Source organism: Oncorhynchus masou, chromosome 9, assembly GCF_036934945.1.
Source record: "Oncorhynchus masou masou isolate Uvic2021 chromosome 9, UVic_Omas_1.1, whole genome shotgun sequence".
NCBI classification, from domain to species: Eukaryota; Metazoa; Chordata; class Actinopteri; order Salmoniformes; family Salmonidae; genus Oncorhynchus; species Oncorhynchus masou.
The window spans coordinates 43502075-43524992 of record NC_088220.1 but is presented as its reverse complement, the minus strand read 5'-3'; the positions used below and the strand labels follow the sequence as shown (position 1 = coordinate 43524992).

Genomic DNA, 22918 nt, shown 5'->3' with positions numbered 1-22918 from the left:
TATTCCTTTAGGATTTGGCCTAAGCTTAGCTCCATTCCGTTTCTTTTTATTTAAAAAAACCCTCCCTAGTCTTTGCCGATGACAAGCATACCCATAACATGATGCAGTCACCACCATACTTGAAAATATGCAGCGTTGTACTCTGTGACGTGTTGGGTTTTCCCAGAACATAACACTTTTTTTGCAGTTTTACTTTAGTGCCTTATTAAAACAGGATGCATGCTTTGAAATAATTGTATTTTGTACAGGCTTTCTTCCATACACTCTGTCATTTAGGTTAGTATTGTGAAACGACAATGTTGTTGATCCTTCCTCAGTTTTCTCACTGCCATTAAACACTGTACCTGTTTTAAAGTCTCCATTGTTCTCATGGTGAAATCCCTAAGCGGTTTACTTCCTCTCGGGCAACTGACTTAGGAAGGACACCTGTATCTTTGTAGTGACTGGATGAATTAATAGACCATCCACTGTGTAATTAATAACTCCACCATGCTCAAAGGGATATTCAATGTCTGCTTTTTTTTACCCATGCTAAAACAGGAAAGGGCCTTCCGCAAACTGTTGCCACAAAGTAGGAAGCACAGAATAATCTAGAATGTTCTATGCTGTAGCGTTAAGATTTCCCTTCATTGGAACTAAGGGGCCTAGCCCGAACCAGGATAAAAAGCCCCAGACCATTATAGATGACACAATCAAGTCGGGCAGGTAGCGTTCTCCTGGCTTCCGCCAAACCCAGATTCGTTCTTCGGAATGTCAGATGGCTTACCGCCCCAATAGATCCACAGACGACACAATCGCAATCACACTGCACACTGCCCTAACCCATCTGGACAAGAGGAATACCTATGTAAGAATGCTGTTCATCGACTACAGCTCCGCATTTAACACCATAGTACCCTCCAAACTCATCATTAAGCTCGAGACTCTGGTTCTCGACCCCGCCCTGTGCATGGGTCTTGGACTTTGACGGGATGCCCCCAGGTCGTGAGGGTAGGAAACAACATTCCATCCCGCTGATCCTCAACACTGGGGCCCCACAAGGGTGAGTTCTCAGACCTCTCCTGTACTCCCTGTTCACCCATGACTGCGTGGCCATGCATGCCTCAAACACAAACATCAAGTTTGCAGACGACACTACAGTGGTAGGCTTGGTTACCAACAACGATGAGACAAACTACAGTGCCCTTGGAGTGTGGTGTCAGGAAAATAACCTCACACTCAACGTCAACAAAACAAAGGAGATGATCGTGGACTTCAGGAAACAGCAGAGAGAGCACCCCCTATCCACATCGACAGGACAGTAGTGGAGAAAGTGGAAAGTTTAAGTTCCTCAGCGTACACATCACAGACAAACAGCGCCTCTTCAACCTCAGGAGGCTGAAGAAATCTGTTTTGTCACAAAAAACACTCAAACTTTTTCCGATGCACAATCGAGAGCATCCTGTCGGGCTGTATCACCGCCTGGTATGGCAACTGCTCCGCCCACAACCGTAAGGCTCTCCAGAGGGTAGTGAGGTCTGCACAACGCATCACCGGGGGCAAACTACCTGCCCTCCAGGACACCTACACCACCCGATGACACAGGAGGGCCAAAAAGATCATCAAGGACTACAACCACCCGAGCCACTGCCTGTTCACCCCACTATCATCCAGAAGGCGAGTTCAGTACAGGTGCATCAAAGCTGGGACCAAGAGACTGAAAAACAGCTTCTATCTCAAGGCCATCAGACTGTTAAACAGCCATTACTAACATTGAGTGGCTGCTGCTAACATACTGACTCAAATCTCCAGCCACTTTAATAATTAAAAATGGAATGTAATAAATGTATCACTAGTCACTTTAAACAATGCCACTTTATATAATGTTTACATACCCTACATTACTCATCTCATATGTATATACTGTACTCTATACCATCTACTGCATCTTGCCTATGCTGTTCGGCCATCGCTCATCCATATATTTATATGTGCATATTCTTATTAATTCCTTTACACTTGTGTGTAAAAGGTAGTTGTTGTACTTGTTAGATATTACTGCATGGTCGGAACTAGAAGCACAAGCATTCTGCTACACTCGCATTAACATCTGCTAATCATGTATATGTGACCAATAAAATTTGATTTGAAGCGTGATTCATCACTCCAGAGAACACGTTTCCACTGCTCCAGAGTCCAATGGCGGCAAACTTTACACCTCTCCAGCCAATGCTTGGCATTGCCGCATGGTGACCTTTGGCTTGTGTTTGGCTGCTGTTACGAACCTGGGTCTCCGGAGTGAGAAACAGTCACTTAACCAACTGAGCCACGAATAGTCAGCAGAACCCAGAAGATGAGGCAGACACAGCAGTACTTAAGACGGTGTATTTAATAAAGTAAAAAGGAGAAGTCCTTCAATACAAAAAATGGCAAATCCAAAAGGTGGTAGGAATAGCACAAAAAAGCCTCAAGAGATACTCAAAAACAAAACAGAATTCCACAAGAGCATCCACCGGAATCGACAAGAATACACAGAACACTAGGGCTGGGTGCTAACATGCAAACACAGAGCACAGAACTGAGGGAAACTAAGGGTTTAAATACAATCAGGGGAAACGAGGCACAGGTGCAAATAATAATGGGGAACAAGGGAAAAAACATGAGGTCAAAAAGCACAATGGGGGCATCTAGTGACCAAAACCCGGAACAACCCTGGCCAAATCCTGACAGAATCCCCCCCCCTAGGAACGGCTCCTGACGTTCCTACCAGCTCTCTCAGGGTGGAGGGCCCTGAACTGACGAATGAGGTCAGGGTCCAGGATGTCTTTGGCAGGAACCCAGGAGCGCTCCTCGGGACCGTAGCCTTCCCAGTCCACCAGATACTGCCAGGACCGCTGCACCCGGCGGGAATCCAGTATCCGATGGACGGTATAAGCCGGCTGGCCTCCAATGACACGAGGCGGAGGGGGAGGTCTGTCTGCCGGGACAAGGGGAGAAAAACAACAGGTTTTAACAATGAAATGTGAAATGTGGGATTAATCTTAAGGGATCTGGGTAAGTGTAGGCGATAAGAAACTGGGTTAACTCTCCTGGCAACCTTGAAGGGACCGATGTATTTTTGGGACAGCTTGCGAGACTCCACCCGTAGAGGTAAGTTTCTTGTGGAGAGCCAGACTCTCTGGCCGGGGCGCAGGGTAGGCCCGGGACGGGGACGTCTGTTGGCTTGTTGTTGGTACCTCTGTGAGGAACGCATAAGATTAAGACGGGTCTTCCTCCACATAAGCCGACAGCGTCTGACGAACTTCAAGGCTGAAGGCACTCTGACTTCTGCCTCCTGGTCCGGGAACAATGGAGGAGCATAGCCAAACTGACACTGTGCGGGGACATACCAGTGGAGGAGGAGCGCAAGGTGTTGTGCGCGTATTCGGCCCAAACAATAAAGGATGACCATGTGGACGGGTTGTCACGAGTCATACATCGGAGGGTGGTTTCCAGCTCTTGATTCATCCTCTCTGTTTGGCCGTTGGACTCCGGATGGTACCCTGAAGATAGACTGGCAGAAGCCCCCATGAGTTGGCAGAAGGCCTTCCAAAACCTTGAGGCGAACTGGGGACCTCTGTCAGAAACCATATCTTGAGGAATGCCGAAGACTCGGAACACATGATTAATTACCAACTCAGCCGTTTCCTTGGCAGAAGGTAACTTAGTCAGAGGGACGAACCTGGCCGCCTTTGAAAACCTGTCGATTATGACTAGGATAGTAGTATTGCCATGGGATGGAGGAAGTCCAGTAATAAAGTCCAATGAGATATGGGACCAGGGTCTGTGGGGAACAGGTAAAGGGTGAAGGAGTCCTTGAGGGCGGAGGTGAGAAGATTTGCCCTGGCAGCACACGGGACAGGCATTGACGAAAGTGGCAACGTCTTCTCTTATGGTAGGCCACCAGAACTTACGCTGGATGAACTCCAAGGTGCGACCTACGCCCGGATGACAGGTGAGGCGAGAGGAGTGCCCCCACAGAAGGACCTGAGTCCTCACTGCCTTGGGGACAAACAACCGATTGGCAGGACCTCCTTTCGGGTCCGGTTCGCTAGCTTGAGCACGTCTCACGGTATCCTCAACTTGCCACGAGATCGGAGCCACAATCTTAGCAGCAGGATGGACAGGCATGTCCGTGTCATCTCGAATGGCAGGAGCGTAGACTCGGGACAGGGCATCCGGTTTGAGATTCTTCGACCCGGGCCGATAGGTGAGGACAAACTGGAATCGATTGAAGAAAAGAGACCATCTAGCTTGTCTAGAGTTCAACCGCGTCGCCTGCTGGATATACTCCAGATTTTTGTGGTCCGTAAGCACTTGAAACGGGTGAGAAGCCCCCTCGAGCCAGTGTCTCCATTCCTTCAATGCCACCTTAACCGCTAGGAGTTCACGATCCCCCACATCGTAGTTCCTCTCAGTCGGGGTAAGCCGGTGTGAGAAGAAAGCTCACGGATGAAGCTTCTTGTCTTCACCCCTCTGAGACAGGACAGCTCCAACACCAACCTCTGATGCGTCTACCTCCACCACAAATGGTTCATCCGTAGTCGGTAGTATCAGGATGGGAGCAGAGAGAACGCGCTGCTTGAGTCCTTGGAAGGCCGTCTCAGCTTCTCTTCCCCACAAAAACCTTGCATTGCCACCCTTGGTTAAAGCTGAGAGAGGGGCTGCCACCAAGCTGAAGTTCTTGATGAACTTGCGGTAAAAGTTTGTGAAGCCCAGGAAACGCTGAACTTCCTTAACGGATTTGGGGGTGGGCCAATCCGCTACCGCCCCTACCTTCCTGGGGTCCATTTGGACTCGACCGGGTTCCACTACAAATCCCAGGAATTGTACTCGGGATGAATGGAATTCACATTTTTCCGGCTTAACGTACAGATGGCTGTCCAGGAGGCGTTTGAGTACTTGTCTGACATGCTTAGTGTGTTCTTGAAGGGAGCTCGAAAAGATGAGGATGTCATCCAAGTAAACAAACACAAATATGTTAAGCATATCCCTAAGCACATCGTTTATGAGCGCTTGGAACACCGCTGGGGCGTTGGTCAGTCCGAAGGGCATCACCAAGTATTCATAGTGACCAGTAGGCGTGTTGAAAGCGGTCTTCCACTCGTCACCAGGTCTGATCCGCACAAGATGGTATGCGTTCCGCAGGTCAAGCTTAGTGAAAACAACTGCTTCCTGGAGCAGCTCGAAGGCTGTGGCCATAAGGGGTAGCGGGTAACGGTTACGGACGGTTATGGCATTGAGTCCCCGGTAGTCGATGCAAGGACGTAATCCACCGTCTTTCTTGGCCACAAAGAAAAACCCTGCTCCCGCCGGGGAGGTGGATGGACGCATGAGGCCTGCTTCCAGAGCGTCCTTGATGTAGGTATCCATAGCAGCTCGTTCGGGTGGAGATAGGGAAAAGATCCGACCCCTGGGGGGCAAGTGCCCGGAAACAGGTCGATGGGGCAATCGTAAGGTCTATGGGGTGGTAGCATGGTGGCCCTCTGTTTGCTAAACACCAGTTTGAGGTCATGGTAACACTCGGGAACTCGGGTCAGGTCGATGGATTCTAAAGACTCGGGAGTAGAACTCGGGGAATTCTGGAAAATACAAGTAGCTTGGCACGTAGGACCCCACTGCTTGATAGTGCCCACAGACCAGTCGATGTGAGGGTTATGGCTGTGAAGCCAGGGGTATCCAAGGACGAGAGGGAACTCGGAACAGGAGATCAAATGAAAGTTCATCAATTCCTGGTGTTGTGAAACTGAAAGTCGCAAGGAGGTAGTGACATGAGTGACAAGTCCAGATCCCAAAGGGCTTCCATCCAATGTAGTGACCCTCATGGGTTCACTTAGTGGTTCAGAGGGAACGCCATTCTCCTTCGCCCAGACACCATCCATGAAGTTACCTGCGGCTCCAGAGTCTACCAAGGCTTGAAGGTGAAGCTTGTGGTTGTCCCAGGAGAGGGTGACTGGAATGAGCAGACGGGAGTTGGACGGATGGGAGGAGGTTATGTTTCCCGTTACAGTTCCCCCGGTCTGTACGGGACAGAGCGTTTCCCTGGAGCCCGGGACACGTGGAACGGAAATGGCCCGGTTTGCCGCAATATAGACAGCGTCGCTCCCTCATCCGACGGTCTCTCTCAGCCTGGGAGATGCGTCCAATCTGCATGGGTTCCGATGGAGCCAGCGAGGATAAAGGTGGGGACTCGGAGCTGGGACTGATAGGGGCTAGAGGTCTACGGTTGAGTTCTCTCTCTCTCAGACGCTGGTCAATGCGTGAGGCCAACTTGATCAGGGACTCGAGATTGTCCGGTGGTTCCCGAGTGGCCAGTTCATCTTGGATAGTATCGGAAAGGCCTTTCAGAAAGCACACCGTGAGCGCCTCGTTGTTCCAGCCACTTGCTGCTGCCACCGTGCGGAACTGGATGGCATAGTCCGTCACGCTGCACCAACCTTGGTGGAGAGTCAGGAGCTGTTTGGCTGAGTCAGAACCACTGCTTGGGCCTTGAAACACTCGTTTGAATTCCTCAGCAAAGGCAGAGTAGCTGGCACAGCAGGAACTATGGGCATCCCACACAGCAGTAGCCCAGGCCAGGGCTTTTTCCGACAGCAGGGTGATGATATAAGCGATCTTAGACCGGTCGGTGGGAAACGACGAGGGTTGTAACTCAAAGGAGAGAGAACATTGGGTGAGAAACCCTTTACAAGCACTTGGATCACCTGAGAACCGTTGGGGAGGTGGAAGACGAGGTTCAGCCAGGGGGTTAACTGCCATGGGTACGTGAATCTGAGGTACTGGGACGGGAACTGTTGCCGGGGTAAGACGATCAGATATTTGCTTAATGGAAGTCAGAATCTCCGACAGAAGATGAGAATGTCTAGCCATTAAGGCCTCTTGCTGAACCAGGGCGGCTTCGTGGCGTTGGACAGTCTCCTGGTGGTGGGACAGCATGGCAAAAAGGTCCTGGGAACTGGCTGCCTCTGGGTTCATTTATGGCTCTGTGTTTCTGTCAGGACCCGGTTACGAACCTGGGTCTCCGGAGTGAGAAACAGTCACTTAACCAACTGAGCCGCGAATAGTCAGCAGAACCCAGAAGATGAGGCAGACACAGCAGTACTTAAGACGGTGTATTTAATAAAGTAAAAAAACCCGGAACAACCCTGGCCAAATCCTGACACCTATTTCGTGAAACTCTCGAAGAACAATTCTTATGCTGATGCAGTTTGAAACTCATTAGTGAGTGTTGCAATCGAGGACAGGACGATTTGTGGGCTTGTGTGGCCTACCACTAAGAGCACTTACAGTTGACCTTGGCAGCTCTATCATGGCAGAAATTTGACGAACTGACTTGTTGGAAATGTGGCATCCTATGACGGTGCTACGTTGAAAGTCACTGGGCTCTTCAGTAAGGCCATTCTACTGCTAATGTTTGTCTATAGAGATTGCATGTCTGTGTGCTTGATTTTATACACCTGTTTTAAAACAGTTTTTGCTGAAATAGCAAAATCAACTCATTTGAAGGAGTGTCCACATACTTTGTGTTTGGGGTTCGACACCTGGATTTGGTCTCATGTAGCAAAATGTGAAATGTTGTTTTTTACGTTGGATAAAAGTAGAGACTCAGCACTACAAAATGGTAAATCATACACTGCATTTGAGGAACAATGGGAAAGTAATTCTGCTATGAAAGATGATCAACTTGTAAACTCACTTTGATAAAAATTGCCTTTGAATGTTTTGGTATCTAGTGAAGAGCTCTTCTTTGTCTACACCCATTCAAGCATTGTTCACACTCTTAAGCTTTAGCCCCACCCATCTCGTTTCGCTCTTGTGTTTACTGTTTACTGACACCGGCAATATTCAACAGGTGGTGTACACACTTCACGTAACGTTAGCTAACGAGCCAGCCAGCTAAAGTTAGCTAGTTTAACAACAATGAACAAAGTGCCAACAATGAACAAAGTGCCAACAATGCCTAACATTAGGCTCTAACTAGAATTGCAAATGGCTCTGGGAAACAAATAATAACGTCAGCTAGGCAGCCAGCCAGCTAACATTAGCTAGCTTGCTAACAGTCTGCAGATGTAATGCGGAGACAGGTGTTTTCTCCATCTCTTTAGCTATCCTACTCTAATTCCACTGATTTCAAAACTCGGTACTCCAGAAAGTGGAGAACAACACTTATGCAGCTCCACTACACAATACATTTTTTAAAGCCGCGTTCGACAGGATTAACCAACACAGATTTACCAGCTCAAATAGACAGCAGCCTTCAATATGACAGACCAATCCGAACTCCTCTCTCGGCATGTCCAGCCCACTCATTATCTCAGCCAATCATGGCTAGGGGGAAGGTTGCCAGCTTTTTCTGTGGCTTAAGCAAAAAGGATTGTAATTGAACAATTTTATTCAAATGTACAGATGGCATACAAGTTTGTTATTAAGGCACATGAAAGTTGTTTGAGAAGGCATTTCGCCCCAAAAACGCATTTTGATAAATTTGAACGACTCCCCTATGAAAGTCGTGACTTGCGACATATGCCTAGCTTCATGAATCGGGTCACATATATAGTGTATATTTTACTCTATTTGAGCGGACTGCCACATCCCTAAAATTGATGTGTGACATTTGGTCACTGCTCCTCCAAAATGTTATTGTGGGGAAAACAAAGTGACCGCTGCTTTCTCTTGGCCAGAGTTCAGATTATGACACTGGTAAAGCTGCTATCCTTCGGGCTTACGAGTTGGTCCCAGAGGCGTACGGACAACATTTCCGTAAATTACAAAAGATAGAATCAAAAAGCCGTGCTGAGATTGCAAGGGAACATGCGTGTCTTTCTGATCGGTGGTGTGGTTCTCAAAAGGTCAACGACGTTGAGGATTTCAAAGACACTCGTAATTCTCGAGAAGTTAAAAAATTGCCTTCACGAAAGTGTTTCTACCTACATTTATGAGCACAAGGATCTCACTCTTGAAAAAGCAGCAGCTCTGGCAGATGAGTGTGTGTTGGCACATAAAACTACCTTCACAAACATTGCACACAGTAGTTATCCCTACGCAGAAAAGCAATTCAGAGAAGTCACCTCGAAAAGGTTTTGGTCCTTTTCTACAGTGCCCAAATACAGATCGACAGAACAGTTTTTTTGTATATGCCAGTTTGTTATTATTACCGTGAGAAAGGACACAATGTCTCTGTGTCCTAAGTTGAAACAGAAAAATGAGAGCGAAAAAAATCAGTTTCTTCTTGTGGGAGCCCTCCAGCCCATTAAGTCTCTGGTTGGGACTGGCGTATCTCCTAAACAGGATTTTGGATCAGATGTGTATTACCCCTTTATTTCAGACAGGTTCGTGACTATGCAGAGTGGCGATGCTCTTGAAGATACTGCGAGACACTGGGGCAGCCTTTCATTTTGGAGGGTGTTTTGCTTTGTCTGAGACACTTCAGCAACTGGTTACAGTGTGTTAGTACAAGGCGTGGAGATGGGTTGCATGGACGTTCCTTTTTATAATGTGGAACTCAAGTCTGATCTTGTTTCTGGTTCTGTTGTCGTTGGAGTGAATCCTAGCCTACCAATGAAGGGGCTCATTTATTTTGGAAAATGATTTGGCTGGAGGGAAGGTCGTGCCAAATCTTGTTGTTTGTAAGGAACCCTGAGTAGAGGAACTTGATGGGTTATCGGAAAAGTACCCTAGAGTGTTCCCAATGTGTGCCGTTACATGTGCTATGTCCAAGAAAGTTGCCGGGAGAAAGTCTAGTGTTGAGGAACATGTCAGCGATTCCACAATGGTCGATCTGAGTAGCAGGAAGTTGAAATTATGCACGCTTTTTATCAAAAAGTAGAAATTCTGCCCCCTATCTCTAAGAAGGGGAAGATGTTACAGGCTTAGATTTTTCCATATATATTTTGAGGTTGGACGTTAGGTATCACCTCGTTTGTCAATTGGCGTCATCTCGTTAGTTGGAATGTGTTTCACCTGTGCTGGCCCAGGTGATATTTAAGAGTGGCTGGCCCAGTGCTGCGGTTGTCTTGAGAGATGTGGAGGGTGTTAACCTTTAGTTGGCACTCCCTATTTGAGTTGTAGACAAACAATCCTTTATCTGATCATCTCTTTTTTGTTGTTATTGTTCACTTTTTGTATTTCTTCCTGTTTTTTTATCTTTGGTGTGTTTTTTTTTGTTTGACTCTTCTTGGGCAAATTTATTGGGTGCTCATGGTGGGGGTGTTTTAGGTCCCAGTTGTTGTTGCAAGTCAACTTTCAATGGACACCCCTATGAGTGGGATCAGTTTGTGGAACCATTCAACTTAATTTTCAAACCATCGTATTCTACTACTCTGATCGCTTCACTGAGAGCTATCAATACAGCTGGCTAGCCTATTTTCAAATAATCATCTTCCAGAGCGAGTGGAAGCAGGGTGTCTTCTGTAGTTCTTTTCAGGACTACACGACGGATTGCTGGTTGCCAGGCAAAGGCAGTTGAGAGCAACAGTAGAAGAGATGGGTGCGGACCCCTTTTGGACAATCAAAGTATTACAAGTGTGCCGCGGAAAGGGCCAACCAAACCCCTTTCCAAGAAGGCTTGGTTCCGACAGAGATACCCAAGGCATTTACACATACAGTGCCTTGTAAAAGTCTTCATCCCCTTTGGCATTTTTACTATTTTGTTGCATTACAACCTGTAACTTAAATGGATTTTTATTTGGATTTTATGCAATGGACATACACAAAATAGTCCAAATTGGTGAAGTGAAATGAAAAAAATTACTTGCTTCATAAAATTCTAAAATAATTTAAAACGGAAAAGTGGTGCATGCATATGTATTCACCCCCTTTGCTATGAAGCCCCTAAATAAGATCTGGTGTAACCAATTACCTTCAGAAGTCAACTAATTAGTTAAATAAAGTCCACCTGTGTGCAATGAAAGTTTCACATGATCTGTCATTATCTCAGTATATGTACACCTGTTCTGAAAGGCCCAAGAGTCTGCAACCCTACTAAGCAAGGGAGGGGCACAAGCAAGCGGCACTATGAAGACCAGGGAGCTCTCCAAACTGGTCAGGGGCTAAGTTGTGGAGAAGTACAGGTCAGGGTTGGGTTGTAAAAAATATCTGAAACTTGGAACATCCCATGGAGCACCATTAAATCCATTATTATAAAATGGAAAGAATAAGGCACAACAACAAAGCTGCCAAGAGAGGGCCGCCCACCCAAACTCACAGACCAGGCACGGAGGGCATTAATCAGAGAGGAAATAAGAGACCAAAGATAACCCCGAAGGAGCTGCAAAGCTCCACAGCGGAAATTGGAGTGTCTGTCCATAGGACCACTTTAAGCCGTACACTCCACAGAACTGGGCTTTATGGAAAAGTGGCCAGAAAAATGCCATTCCTTAAAGAAAATAATCAAACACTTTTGGTGTTCGCCAAAAGGCATGTGGGAGACTCCCCAAACATATGGAAGAAGGTACTCTGGTCAGATGAGACTAAAATGTGCTTTTAGGCCATCAAGACAACGCTATGTCTGGCACAAACCCAACGCCTCTCATTACCCTGAAAACACCATCCCCACAGTGAAGCATGGTGGTGGTAGCATCATGCTGTGGGGCTGTTTTTCTTCAGTAGGGACTGGGAAACTGGTCGGAGTTGAAGGAATGATGGATGGCATTAAATACAGGGAAATTCTTGAGGGAATCCTATTTCAGTCTTCGAGATTTGAGACTGGGACGGATGTTCACCTTCCAGCAGGACAATGACCCTAAGCATACTGTTAAAGCAACACTCGAGGGGTTTAAGGGGAAACATTTAAATGTCTTGGAATGGCCTAGTCAATGCTCAGACCTCAATCCAATTGAGCATATGCGGTATGGCACTGACGGAAACATGGATCACCACAGACAACACTGCTACTCCTACTGCTCTCTCTTCGTCCGCCCACGTGTTCTCGCACACCCCGAGAGCTTCTGGTCAGCGGGGTGGTGGCACCGGGATCTTCATCTCTCCCAAGTGGTCATTCTCTCTCTCTCCCCTTACCCATCTGTCTATCGCCTCCTTTGAATTCCATGCTGTCACAGTTACCAGCCCTTTCAAGCTTAACATCCTTATCATTTATCGCCCTCCAGGTTCCCTCGGAGAGTTCATCAATGAGCTTGATGCCTTGATAAGCTCCTTTCCTGAGGACGGCTCACCTCTCACAGTCCTGGGCGACTTTAACCTCCCCACGTCTACCTTTGACTCATTCCTCTCTGCCTCCTTCTTTCCACTCCTCTCCTCTTTTGACCTCACCCTCTCACCTTCCCCTACTCACAAGGCAGGCAATACGCTCGACCTCATCTTTACTAGATGCTGTTCTTCCACTAACCTCATTGCAACTCCCCTCCAAGTCTCCGACCACAACCTTGTATCCTTTTCCCTCTCGCTCTCATCCAACACTTCCCACACTGCCCCTACTCGGATGGTATCGCGCCGTCCCAACCTTCGCTCTCTCTCCCCGCTACTCTCTCCTCTTCCATCCTATCATCTCTTCCCTCTGGTCATACCTTCTCCAACCTATCTCCTGATTCTGCCTCCTCAACCCTCCTCTCTTCCCTTTCTGCATCCTTTGACTCTCTATGTCCCCTATCCTCCAGGCCGGCTCGGTCCTCCCCTCCCGCTCCGTGGCTCGACGACTCATTGCGAGCTCACAGAACAGTGCTCCGGGCAGCCGAGCGGAAATGGAGGAAAACTCGCCTCCCTGCGGACCTGGCATCCTTTCACTCCCTCCTCTCTACATTTTCCTCCTCTGTCTCTGCTGCTAAAGCCACTTTCTTCCACTCTAAATTCCAAGCATCTGCCTCTAACCCTAGGAAGCTCTTTGCCACCTTCTCCTCCCTTCTGAATCCTCCTCCCCCTCCCCCTCCTCCCTCTCTGCAGATGACTTCGTCAACCATTTTGAAAAGAAGGTCGACGACATCCGATCCTCGTTTGCTAAGTCAAACGACACCGCTGGTTCTGCTCACACTGCCCTACCCTGTGCTCTGACCTCTTTCTCCCCTCTCTCTCCAGATGAAATCTCGCTTCTTGTGACGGCCGGCCGCCCAACAACCTGCCCGCTTGACCCTATCCCCTCCTCTCTTCTCCAGACCATTTCCGGAGACCTTCTCCCTTACCTCACCTCGCTCATCAACTCATCCCTGACCGCTGGCTACGTCCCTTCCGTCTTCAAGAGAGCGAGAGTTGCACCCCTTCTGAAAAAACCTACACTCGATCCCTCCGATGTCAACAAGTACAGACCAGTATCCCTTCTTTCTTTTCTCTCCAAAACTCTTGAACGTGCCGTCCTTGGCCAGCTCTCCCGCTATCTCTCTCAGAATGACCTTCTTGATCCAAATCAGTCAGGTTTCAAGACTAGTCATTCAACTGCGACTGCTCTTCTCTGTATCACGGAGGCGCTCCGCACTGCTAAAGCTAACTCTCTCTCCTCTGCTCTCATCCTTCTAGACCTATCGGCTGCCTTCGACACTGTGAACCATCAGATCCTCCTCTCCACCCTCTCCGAGTTGGGCATCTCCGGTGCGGCCCACGCTTGGATTGCGTCCTACCTGACAGGTCGCTCATACCAGGTGGCGTGGCGAGAATCTGTCTCCTCGCCACGCGCTCTCACCACTGGTGTCCCCCAGGGCTCTGTTCTAGGCCCTCTCCTATTCTCGCTATACACCAAGTCACTTGGCTCTGTCATAACCTCACATGGTCTCTCCTATCATTGCTATGCAGACGACACACAATTAATCTTCTCCTTTCCCCTTCTGATGACCAGGTGGCGAATCGCATCTCTGCATGTCTGGCAGACATATCAGTGTGGATGACGGATCACCACCTCAAGCTGAACCTCGGCAAGACGGAGCTGCTCTTCCTCCCGGGGAAGGACTGCCCGTTCCATGATCTCGCCATCACGGTTGACAACTCCATTGTTTCCTCCTCCCAGAGCGCTAAGAACCTTGGCGTGATCCTGGACAACACCCTGTCGTTCTCAACTAACATCAAGGCGGTGGCCCGTTCCTGTAGGTTCATGCTCTACAACATCCGCAGAGTACGCCCCTGCCTCACACAGGAAGCGGCGCAGGTCCTAATTCAGGCACTTGTCATCTCCCGTCTGGATTACTGCAACTCGCTGTTGGCTGGGCTCCCTGCCTGTGCCATTAAACCCCTACAACTCATCCAGAACGCCGCAGCCCGTCTGGTGTTCAACCTTCCCAAGTTCTCTCACGTCACCCCGCTCCTCCGCTCTCTCCACTGGCTTCCAGTTGAAGCTCGCATCCGCTACAAGACCATGGTGCTTGCCTACGGAGCTGTGAGGGGAACGGCACTGCAGTACCTCCAGGCTCTGATCAGGCCCTACACCCAAATAAGGGCACTGCGTTCATCCACCTCTGGCCTGCTCGCCTCCCTACCACTGAGGAAGTACAGTTCCCGCTCAGCCCAGTCAAAACTGTTCGCTGCTCTGGCCCCCCAATGGTGGAACAAACTCCCTCACGACGCCAGGACAGCGGAGTCAATCACCACCTTCCGGAGACACCTGAAACCCCACCTCTTCAAGGAATACCTAGGATAGGATAAAGCAATCCTTCTCACCCCCCCTTAAATGATTTAGATGCACTATTGTAAAGTGGCTGTTCCACTGATGTCAGAAGGTGAATTCACCAATTTGTAAGTCGCTCTGGATAAGAGCATCTGCTAAATGACTTAAATGTAAATGTAAATATATGCCTTAAAGATTGCTGTACACCAACGGAACCCATCCAACTTGGAGCTGGAGCAGTTCTGCCTTGAAGAATGGGTAAAACTCCTAGTGGCTTGATGTGCCAAGCTCATAGAGACATACCCCAAGAGACTTGCAGCTGTAATTGCTGCAGAAGGTGGCTCTTCAAAGTATTGACTTTGGGGGTGAATAGTTATTCACTCTCAAGCTCAGTTTTTTGTCATATTTCATGTTTGACTTACAATAAAAAATATTTTGCATCTTCAAAGTGGTAGGCATGTTGTGTAAATCAAATGATACAAAATATCTACAAAAACAATAAAGGGAACACTTAAACAACACAATGTAACTCCAAGTCAATCACACTTCTGTGAAATCAAACTGTCCACTTAGGAAGCAACACTGATTGACAATAAATATCACATGCTGTTGTGCAAATGGAATAGACAACAGGTGGAAATTATAGGTAATTAGCAAGACACCCCCCAAAAAAGGAGTGGTTCTGCAGGTGGTGACACAGACCACTTCTCAGTTCCTATGCTTCCTGGCTGATGTTTTGGTCACTTTTGAATGCTGGCGGTGCTTTCACCCTAGTGTTAGCATGAGACGGAGTCTACAACCCACACAAGTGGCTCAGGTAGTGCAGCTCATCCAGGATGGCACATCAATGCGAGCTGTGTCAAGAAGGTTTGCTGTGTCTGTCAGCATAGTGTCCAGAGCATGGAGGCGCTACCAGGAGACAGGCCAGTACATCAGGAGACGTGGAGGGGGCCGAAGGAGGGCAACAACCCAGCAGCAGGACCGCTACCTCCGCCTTTGTGCAAGGAGGAGCAGGAGGAGCACTGCCAGAGCCCTGCAAAATTACCTCCAGCAGGCCACAAATGTGCATGTGTCTACTCAAACGGTCAGAAACAGACTTCATGAGTGTGGTATGAGGACCCGACGTCCACAGGTGGGGGTTGTGCTTACAGCCCAACACAGTGCAAGACGTTTGGTATTTGCCAGAGAACACCAAGATTGGCAAATTCGCTGGCGCCCTGTGCTCTTCACAGATGAAAGCAGGTTCACACTGAGCACGTGACAGACGTGACAGAGTCTGGAGACGCCGTGGAGAACGTTCTGCTGCCTGCAACATCCTCCAGCATGAACGGTTTGGCGGTGGGTCAGTCATGGTGTGGGGTGGCATTTCTTTGGGGGGCCGCAGAGCCCTCCATGTGCTCGCCAGAGGTAGCCTGACTGCCATTAGGTACCGAGATGAGATCTTCAGACCCCTTGTGAGACCATATGCTGGTGCGGTTGGCCCTGGGTTCCTCCTAATGCAAGACCATGCTTGACCTCATGTGGCTGGAGTGTGTCAGCAGTTCCTGCAAGAGGAAGGCATTGATGCTATGGACTGGCCCGCCCATTCCCCAGACCTGAATCCAATTGAGCACATCTGGGACATCATGTCTCACTCCATCCACCAACGCCACGTTTCACCACAGACTGTCCTGGAGTTGGCGGATGCTTTAGTCCAGGTCTGGGAGGAGATCCCTCAGGAGACCATCTGCCACCTCATCAGGAGCATGCCCAGGTGTTGTAGGGAGGTCATACAGGCACGTGGAAGCCACACACACTCCTGAGCCTCATGTTGACTTGTTAAGGACATTACATCAAAGTTGGATGAGCCTGTAGTGTGGTTTTCCACTTTAATTTTGAGTGTCACTCCAAATCCAGACCTCCATGGGTTGATAAATTGAATTTCCATTGATAATTTTTGTGTGATTTCGTTGTCAGCACATTCACCTATGTAAAGAAAAAAGCATTTATTAAGAATATTTCATACATTCAGATCTAGGATGTGTTATTTTAGTGTTCCATTTATTTTTTTGAGCAGTGTATTTTAAATTCCAGATTGTAAGGCAACAAAATAGGAAAAATGCCAAGGGGGTAAATTCTTTCGAAAGCCGCTGTAATTACATTCATGATTTCTTACTCCAAATGGGCGGCAGTTTGTGTGCAAAGTATATGATTACTGTGAGAGTAGTTTCTAAATGTACCATAGTATTATGTCTCTGCCCCTCTCTCCATCTCTCTCTCTCTTCATCTCCTTTGTAATAAGCTGCCATATTGTCAGTCCGCTAGGGCCTGTTTTTATGTATTATCTGTGTTACCATTTACTGTAGTTATTTAGTAAATAAATAATTACACCAATTTGTGTAGTACTGAATCAAGTAAGGCTGGGTGTTTTGCAGATGCAAGGTTACGACTGTTCAGAATGGTGATATGATACGAGGTTATGATTAATAAGTTGACTGTTTATAGATGTGATAGGTAAAGACCTTTAGTCTTTAATTAAGGAGATGGTAACTCTCTAAACAATGGCTCTCGTGCTGCCCCCCAAATCCTAATGAGTTAATTGTTACATGATTAATTTAATCAGGTAACAATTAAACATAGTTAGTTGACTAAACAAATAACAGTCATTAGGTTAGGGCGGCAGGGTAGCCTAGTGGTTAGATAGATGGAGTAGTAACCAGAAGGTTGCAAGTTCAATCCTGCTGACAAGGTACAAATCTGTTGTTCTGCCCCTGAACAGGCAGTTAACCCACTGTTCCTAGGCTGTCATTGAAAATAAATATTTGTTCTTAACTGACTTAAATGAAGGTAAAATAAATAAAAAGATCAATGAAAGTAAAGTCACGACAGTAGCCATTATGTAAAACAATCACATATACAAATAAATACGCAAATAAACCCTTTCAAAATAGCGGCTATCCACTAACACTACTGCCCATGCACACAATTTCATTCTGAAAACTGGAAAGAATCTACCTGTGTATTCTACCTGCTATTAATTATCGTCACCCAAACCATTCTGTAATTTCATTTGACTCTGCTGATAAAGCTATGTTGACACTATTCTTTTAGTACTGCAATGTGGTTTCGATTGAGTCGCGTCCCTAAGACTTATTGAGATAGGGTGCCAAGAACCATCCCACACAAAAGCACATTGTGTCACGTTCGTCATAAGGATCGGACCAAGGCACAGCGTGTTATGAGTACATTCTCTTTTTAATGAATTAACAAAAACAACACACAACCAAACGAAACATGAAGCTATACAAACTAGTGCTGACAGGCAACCAAACATAGACAAGATCCCGCAACTAGCAATGGGAAAAATGGCTACCTAAACATGATCCCCAATCAGAGACAACGATAAACAGCTGTCTATGATTGGGAATCATACCAGACCATCATAGACATTCAAAACCCCTAGATGACAGAAACCCTAGACATACAACAACTAGAGTACCCACCCTAGTCACACCCTGACCTAACCAAAATATATAGAAAAACAGAGAATCTAAGGTCAGGGCGTGACACATTGTTGAATGCTATTGTCTCGGTGAGTTAGTAATCCTTGAATGGCACACTTTCCCTATGGACCCTATTCAAAGGTAGTGCACTACTGTATACAGAGAATAGGGAGCCACATATGACGTGCCTTTGTCAAACAAGATGAAAAAAAGGAGAAGAACTCAATGGTAGGGCCTTACTCCTTGTATGATATGATATTTATCATATTATTATCTCCTCTGATGCACTGGCTCCCTAACTCTGAAGTCCCTCTATTAGCTTGACTTTAGTTGTTTAAGCATTGACAGTAGCAAGTTATTCATGCTCTATTTTCAAATCAAATGGGAGACAGTCGGACAGAACATTCTCCGGTTTTAAGGCCCAGGGAACGTTCTAAATTGGTTTGATTTCAACTGACCCTCTGCTGTCTATTGCATTATTTGTTTTCCATTCGTGCCGCTGAGTGTAGAGAAAGAAGGACAAATGGAACCAGGCACTGATTCGATTCAACTTTTAAAAAATTGCTGTGGGGGGGGGGGGCAAATAGAGATAAAGCATGTGTGCGCACGAGCATGTGTGTCAGAGATAACGAGATCTGTCTCTATCACTACTGTAAATCCCAGAGGTAAAAACATCTCTGTCCACACAAAGGAACTGCATTGTGGGATGAGTAATCTAGGATCTACATATGTAATTGGTTTCCGTGGTGGAGGCAGTCATTGTGAATGATGTTTGGCGTCCTTGGGGTCTTGGCTGCTGTTGCTATTAGTGAGATAGTGAACCAAAGTGGAAGCCTTGAAGTACAATGCCTTTGAGCTGCATCACTGATTTACAGCCTGCATGTGTTTGCTCATATGGGCTTGCAGCGGCCCACCAGAAACCCAGGGCTGGCTGACATTTGAACACAAGCCATATCAGCTATTGTGAATGTAGATCATGTATGTGTTTTTGTTTATTCTGCAGTGGGTAGGGGGGTGTAGAAGCATTTTTTTGATGATTCATATTTCAATGAAACGTTATGGGCAAATTGTAGAATGGACATAATAGAAATTATGCCTCTTGTTCTGATGCAATAAAACCAGGGGTCAGATTCAGCCAAACTCATTCTACAAAAAACCCTGAGCTGTGGAATATCACAAAATACTAACGCTGCAAAAAAGCACCATTTCACTTGAATCAAAATGAGTTATTTGTAAACATGTGAATATTGTTTTTATGCAGATTTCAGAATATTTACATGAAAATCTGTAGCCAATTGGATGGAAACCTAGCCCCTGACAAGGATTTTATGCTGGGTGTTGAGATGCGTTAGCCTTCTTACTGTAACCAGAGAGAGAGAGAGAGTGAGAGCGCGAGCGAGTACCAAGCACAACTGATTCAACTGCTCAACTAATCACCAAGATGAATTAGTTGTACTTGTACTGTAACAGAACATAAGTGGAATGGCTGTGGCACTGAAGGAGACATTTGGGGAAAATGGCAGCATGACATACACAGGTGCTCTTTACTCCAGTTGTCTCAACATGTGACTGACCTTGTCTCTCTGCTGTGTGTTTGGCAGGGCCGGCATCGAAGATCATCTCCCCCAAGCAGGACTGTGAGGAGCGCCAGAAGGACAAATTGGGCACCGACAAGGGCAGCGAGAGCGGCACCTCCCTCAACGAACTCTCCACCTCCAGCTCCGAGACCCACTCTGAGGCCACCTCACCCCAGGACGGCCCCAACTTGGGTGGGGGAGGCGGTGGGGGATCCATGGCCCCCTGCGGAGCCCTCCAGTCTGTCTCTCGGCAGCCCAGCACCCTCACCCTTGGGCGGCCCTCCAAGAAGGGCTCGTCAGTGCAGTGGATGCAGCTGCCAGATAAGCGACGCAACAGCGAGCTCTTCCAGTCGCTGATGGGGCGTGAGGGCGGCCTGAGCAGGAAGAAGAACACGGAGAGACCCAGTGCAGAGGAAGAGATGAAGCAGTGCATACAGGACTTTAACAACATCAAAATCCCACAGGCTTTCCCCGAGCGCAAGAGGCAGTGGCAGTCCGAACTACTCCAAAAGTACGGTCTATAGGGACCCTTTTCTATCACCATGCCACAAGCAGTAGTCATTTAATTTGGATTCCCTCCATTTGGCTGGTTTTAAGTGCAAAGATTCATTATAAAATGTCTTCCAGTTCAAATGAAGTTAAAAGGATGATCAACAAACTGTTTTTGTGAGGGGAGGCACAAGGTTAGTAAGCACATGCATTTCTGGGGCACATGTTAAAAGAAGCACAGCAGAACTCCCCTTTACCGGTATGTTGTCTCTTCAGTTCTAGATTGCATTGGAGATTACGTTTGAAACAATATGCCTATGTGAACAGTATATGACTACTGTACATTTGTCCAGTTTATTAGGTACACCACCCCGTTCACAAAAATGGTTCGCTCCTACAGACAGCGAGTCAGGTGGCTGTGGCATGCTATATACAGTGCCTTGCGAAAGTATTCGGCCCCCTTGAACTTTGCAACCTTTTGCCTCATTTCAGGCTTCAAACATAAAGATATAAAACTGTATTTTTTTGTGAAGAATCATCAACAAGTGGGACACAATCATGAAGTGGAACGACATTTATTGGATATTTCAAACCGAATACTTTCGCAAGGCACTGTAAACCATGCAGACATGCAAAGAGGCATTCAGTTACTGTTCGACTGAAAGTTAGAATGGGCAAAATACAGCTGAAGTCAGAAGTTTACATACGCCTTAGTCAAATACATTTAAACTCAGTTTTTCACAATTCCTGACATGTACTCCAAGTAAGAATTCCCTGTCTTAGGTCAGTTAGGATCACCACTTTATTTTAAGAATGTTAAATGTCAGAATAATAGTAGAGTGAATGATTCATTTCAGCTTTTATTTCTTTCATCACATTCCCAGTGGGTCAGAAGTTTACATACACTCAATTAGTATTTGATAGCATTGCCTTTCAATTGTTTAACTTGGGTCAAATGTTTTGGGTAGCCTTCCACAAGCTTCCCACAATAAGTGGGTGAATTTTGGCCCATTCCTCCTGACAGAGCTGGTGTAACTGAATCAGGTTTGTAGGCCTCCTTGCTCGCACACGCTTTTTCAGTTCTACCCACACATTTTCTATAGGATTGAGGTCAGGACTTTGTGATGGCCACTCCAATACCTTGACTTTGTTGTACATTTTGCCACAACTTTGGAAGAATGCTTGGGGTCATTGTCCATTTGGAAGACCCATTTTTGACCAAGCTTTAACCTGATGTCTTGAGATTCTGCTTCAACATAACCACACAACTTTTCATCCTCACGATGCCATCTATTTTGTGAAGTGCACCATTCCCTCCTGCAGCAAAGCACCCCCACAACATGATGCTGCCACCCCGTGCTTCACGGTTGGGATGGTGTTCTTTGGCTTTCAAGCCTCTCCCTTTTACCTCCTAACATAATGATGGTCATTATGGCCAAACAATTCTATATTTGTTTCATCAGACCAGAGGACATTTCTCCAAATTGCATGATTTCTGTCCCCATTTTTTTAACCTAGACAAGTGAGTTAAGAACAAATTCTTATTTTCAATGACAGCCTAGGAACAGTGGGTTAACTGCCTGTTCAGGGGCAGAATGACAGATTTGTACCTTGTCAGCTTGGGGATTTGAACTTACAACCTTTTGGTTACTAGTCTGACACCTGAACCACTAGGCTACTCTGCCACCCTATGTGCAGTTACAAACCGTAGTCTGGCTTTTTTTTATACCCGGTACGATGGGTGTACCTAATAAACTGGTAACTGAGTGGATATTTCCATTATTTGACACATTCAGTGTGAATGCAGATGACTGTTAAGAAATAAGATAACATAGATAAACTGTATAAAAGACTGAAAGTACATTATTCTCTCTGTAGATAATTAAGTGTTCAACATGTGAATTGTTTGTAAATCCACATAGTGGAAAGAGTGGAAGATGTGGAAGATGTCCATTCAGTATCTACCATGGACGTCCTTTGTGTTTACTGTTGTTGTCCATGGTCAATATGTGCGTAATGACATTTATTGCTACTTTTCTATTCTACAATAAAATATATCATGTTATGACACTTTTTAGTCCAGGACCAGGCTTAATCAGTATCTGGGAAACCAGCTTTTTATGTATAAATCTCTCGGTGCTGGGCTAAGAAAAGGGGAGGACAATTGTCTTACAATGACTAGATAGAGGCTGGTTTAGTCATATTTTACATCAGGATTTGAACCTTGGGGAAAGTCATCCAATCAAAAACAATGGTTGGAGCAGCACAGTTTTTGGAAGTGTTGGTAGAGAGCCACAGTAAATATGGCTGAAGACAGAGCCTTTGCTGCAGTGTTAACCCCAAGCCGTCTTTCTGTTGCTCACCCAATAACCTTTATGAAAATCACTGAAAATAAGATTCAGCAATGGAAGACTGTTTTTGTAAGTCTCTATTTGTTGCCGCTAAACGAGGAAAAAGCTGCTGGCCATTTTCATGAGTTTCCTACTTCCCCCAAAGACCTGAATTGGAGATCAGGAGTTTTTCAATTATAACGGAGGTTAACATGCCTTGATGCTCTGTTTTGAGGCAATGCACATTGTCAAGGCTATCTATTTTTGCTCTGCAGAGGTACATTAAGATCTGTGTATTATATCAGGTGGCCAGTATACGCCCATTTTTTTGGTAGTGTACAGCACATTTTCAAGGTGAGATGTTTTGTTTTAAAGACATTTAATGCAATAAAATATGTTATAAACTAGAGGAACTACAAGATTTCCTTCAACACATTTTTCAGACATATTGTGTAGAACCCAATTACGAATCATGAGCACATA

The 22918-nt window shown here is 46.5% G+C and overlaps 1 protein-coding gene across 1 annotated transcript in view; it reads left to right on the top strand.

Moving 5' to 3' along the window:
• Positions 1-22175, top strand: part of LOC135546020 (BTB/POZ domain-containing protein KCTD8-like) — an 81073-nt gene extending 58898 nt beyond the window's left edge. The window contains exon 2 of the mRNA XM_064974076.1: positions 19641-22175. Coding sequence (XP_064830148.1) covers positions 19641-20140 — 500 coding nt within the window. The 3' untranslated portion in view covers positions 20141-22175. The remainder of the gene's footprint in view (positions 1-19640) is intronic.
• The last annotated feature ends 743 nt before the right edge of the window (positions 22176-22918 follow it).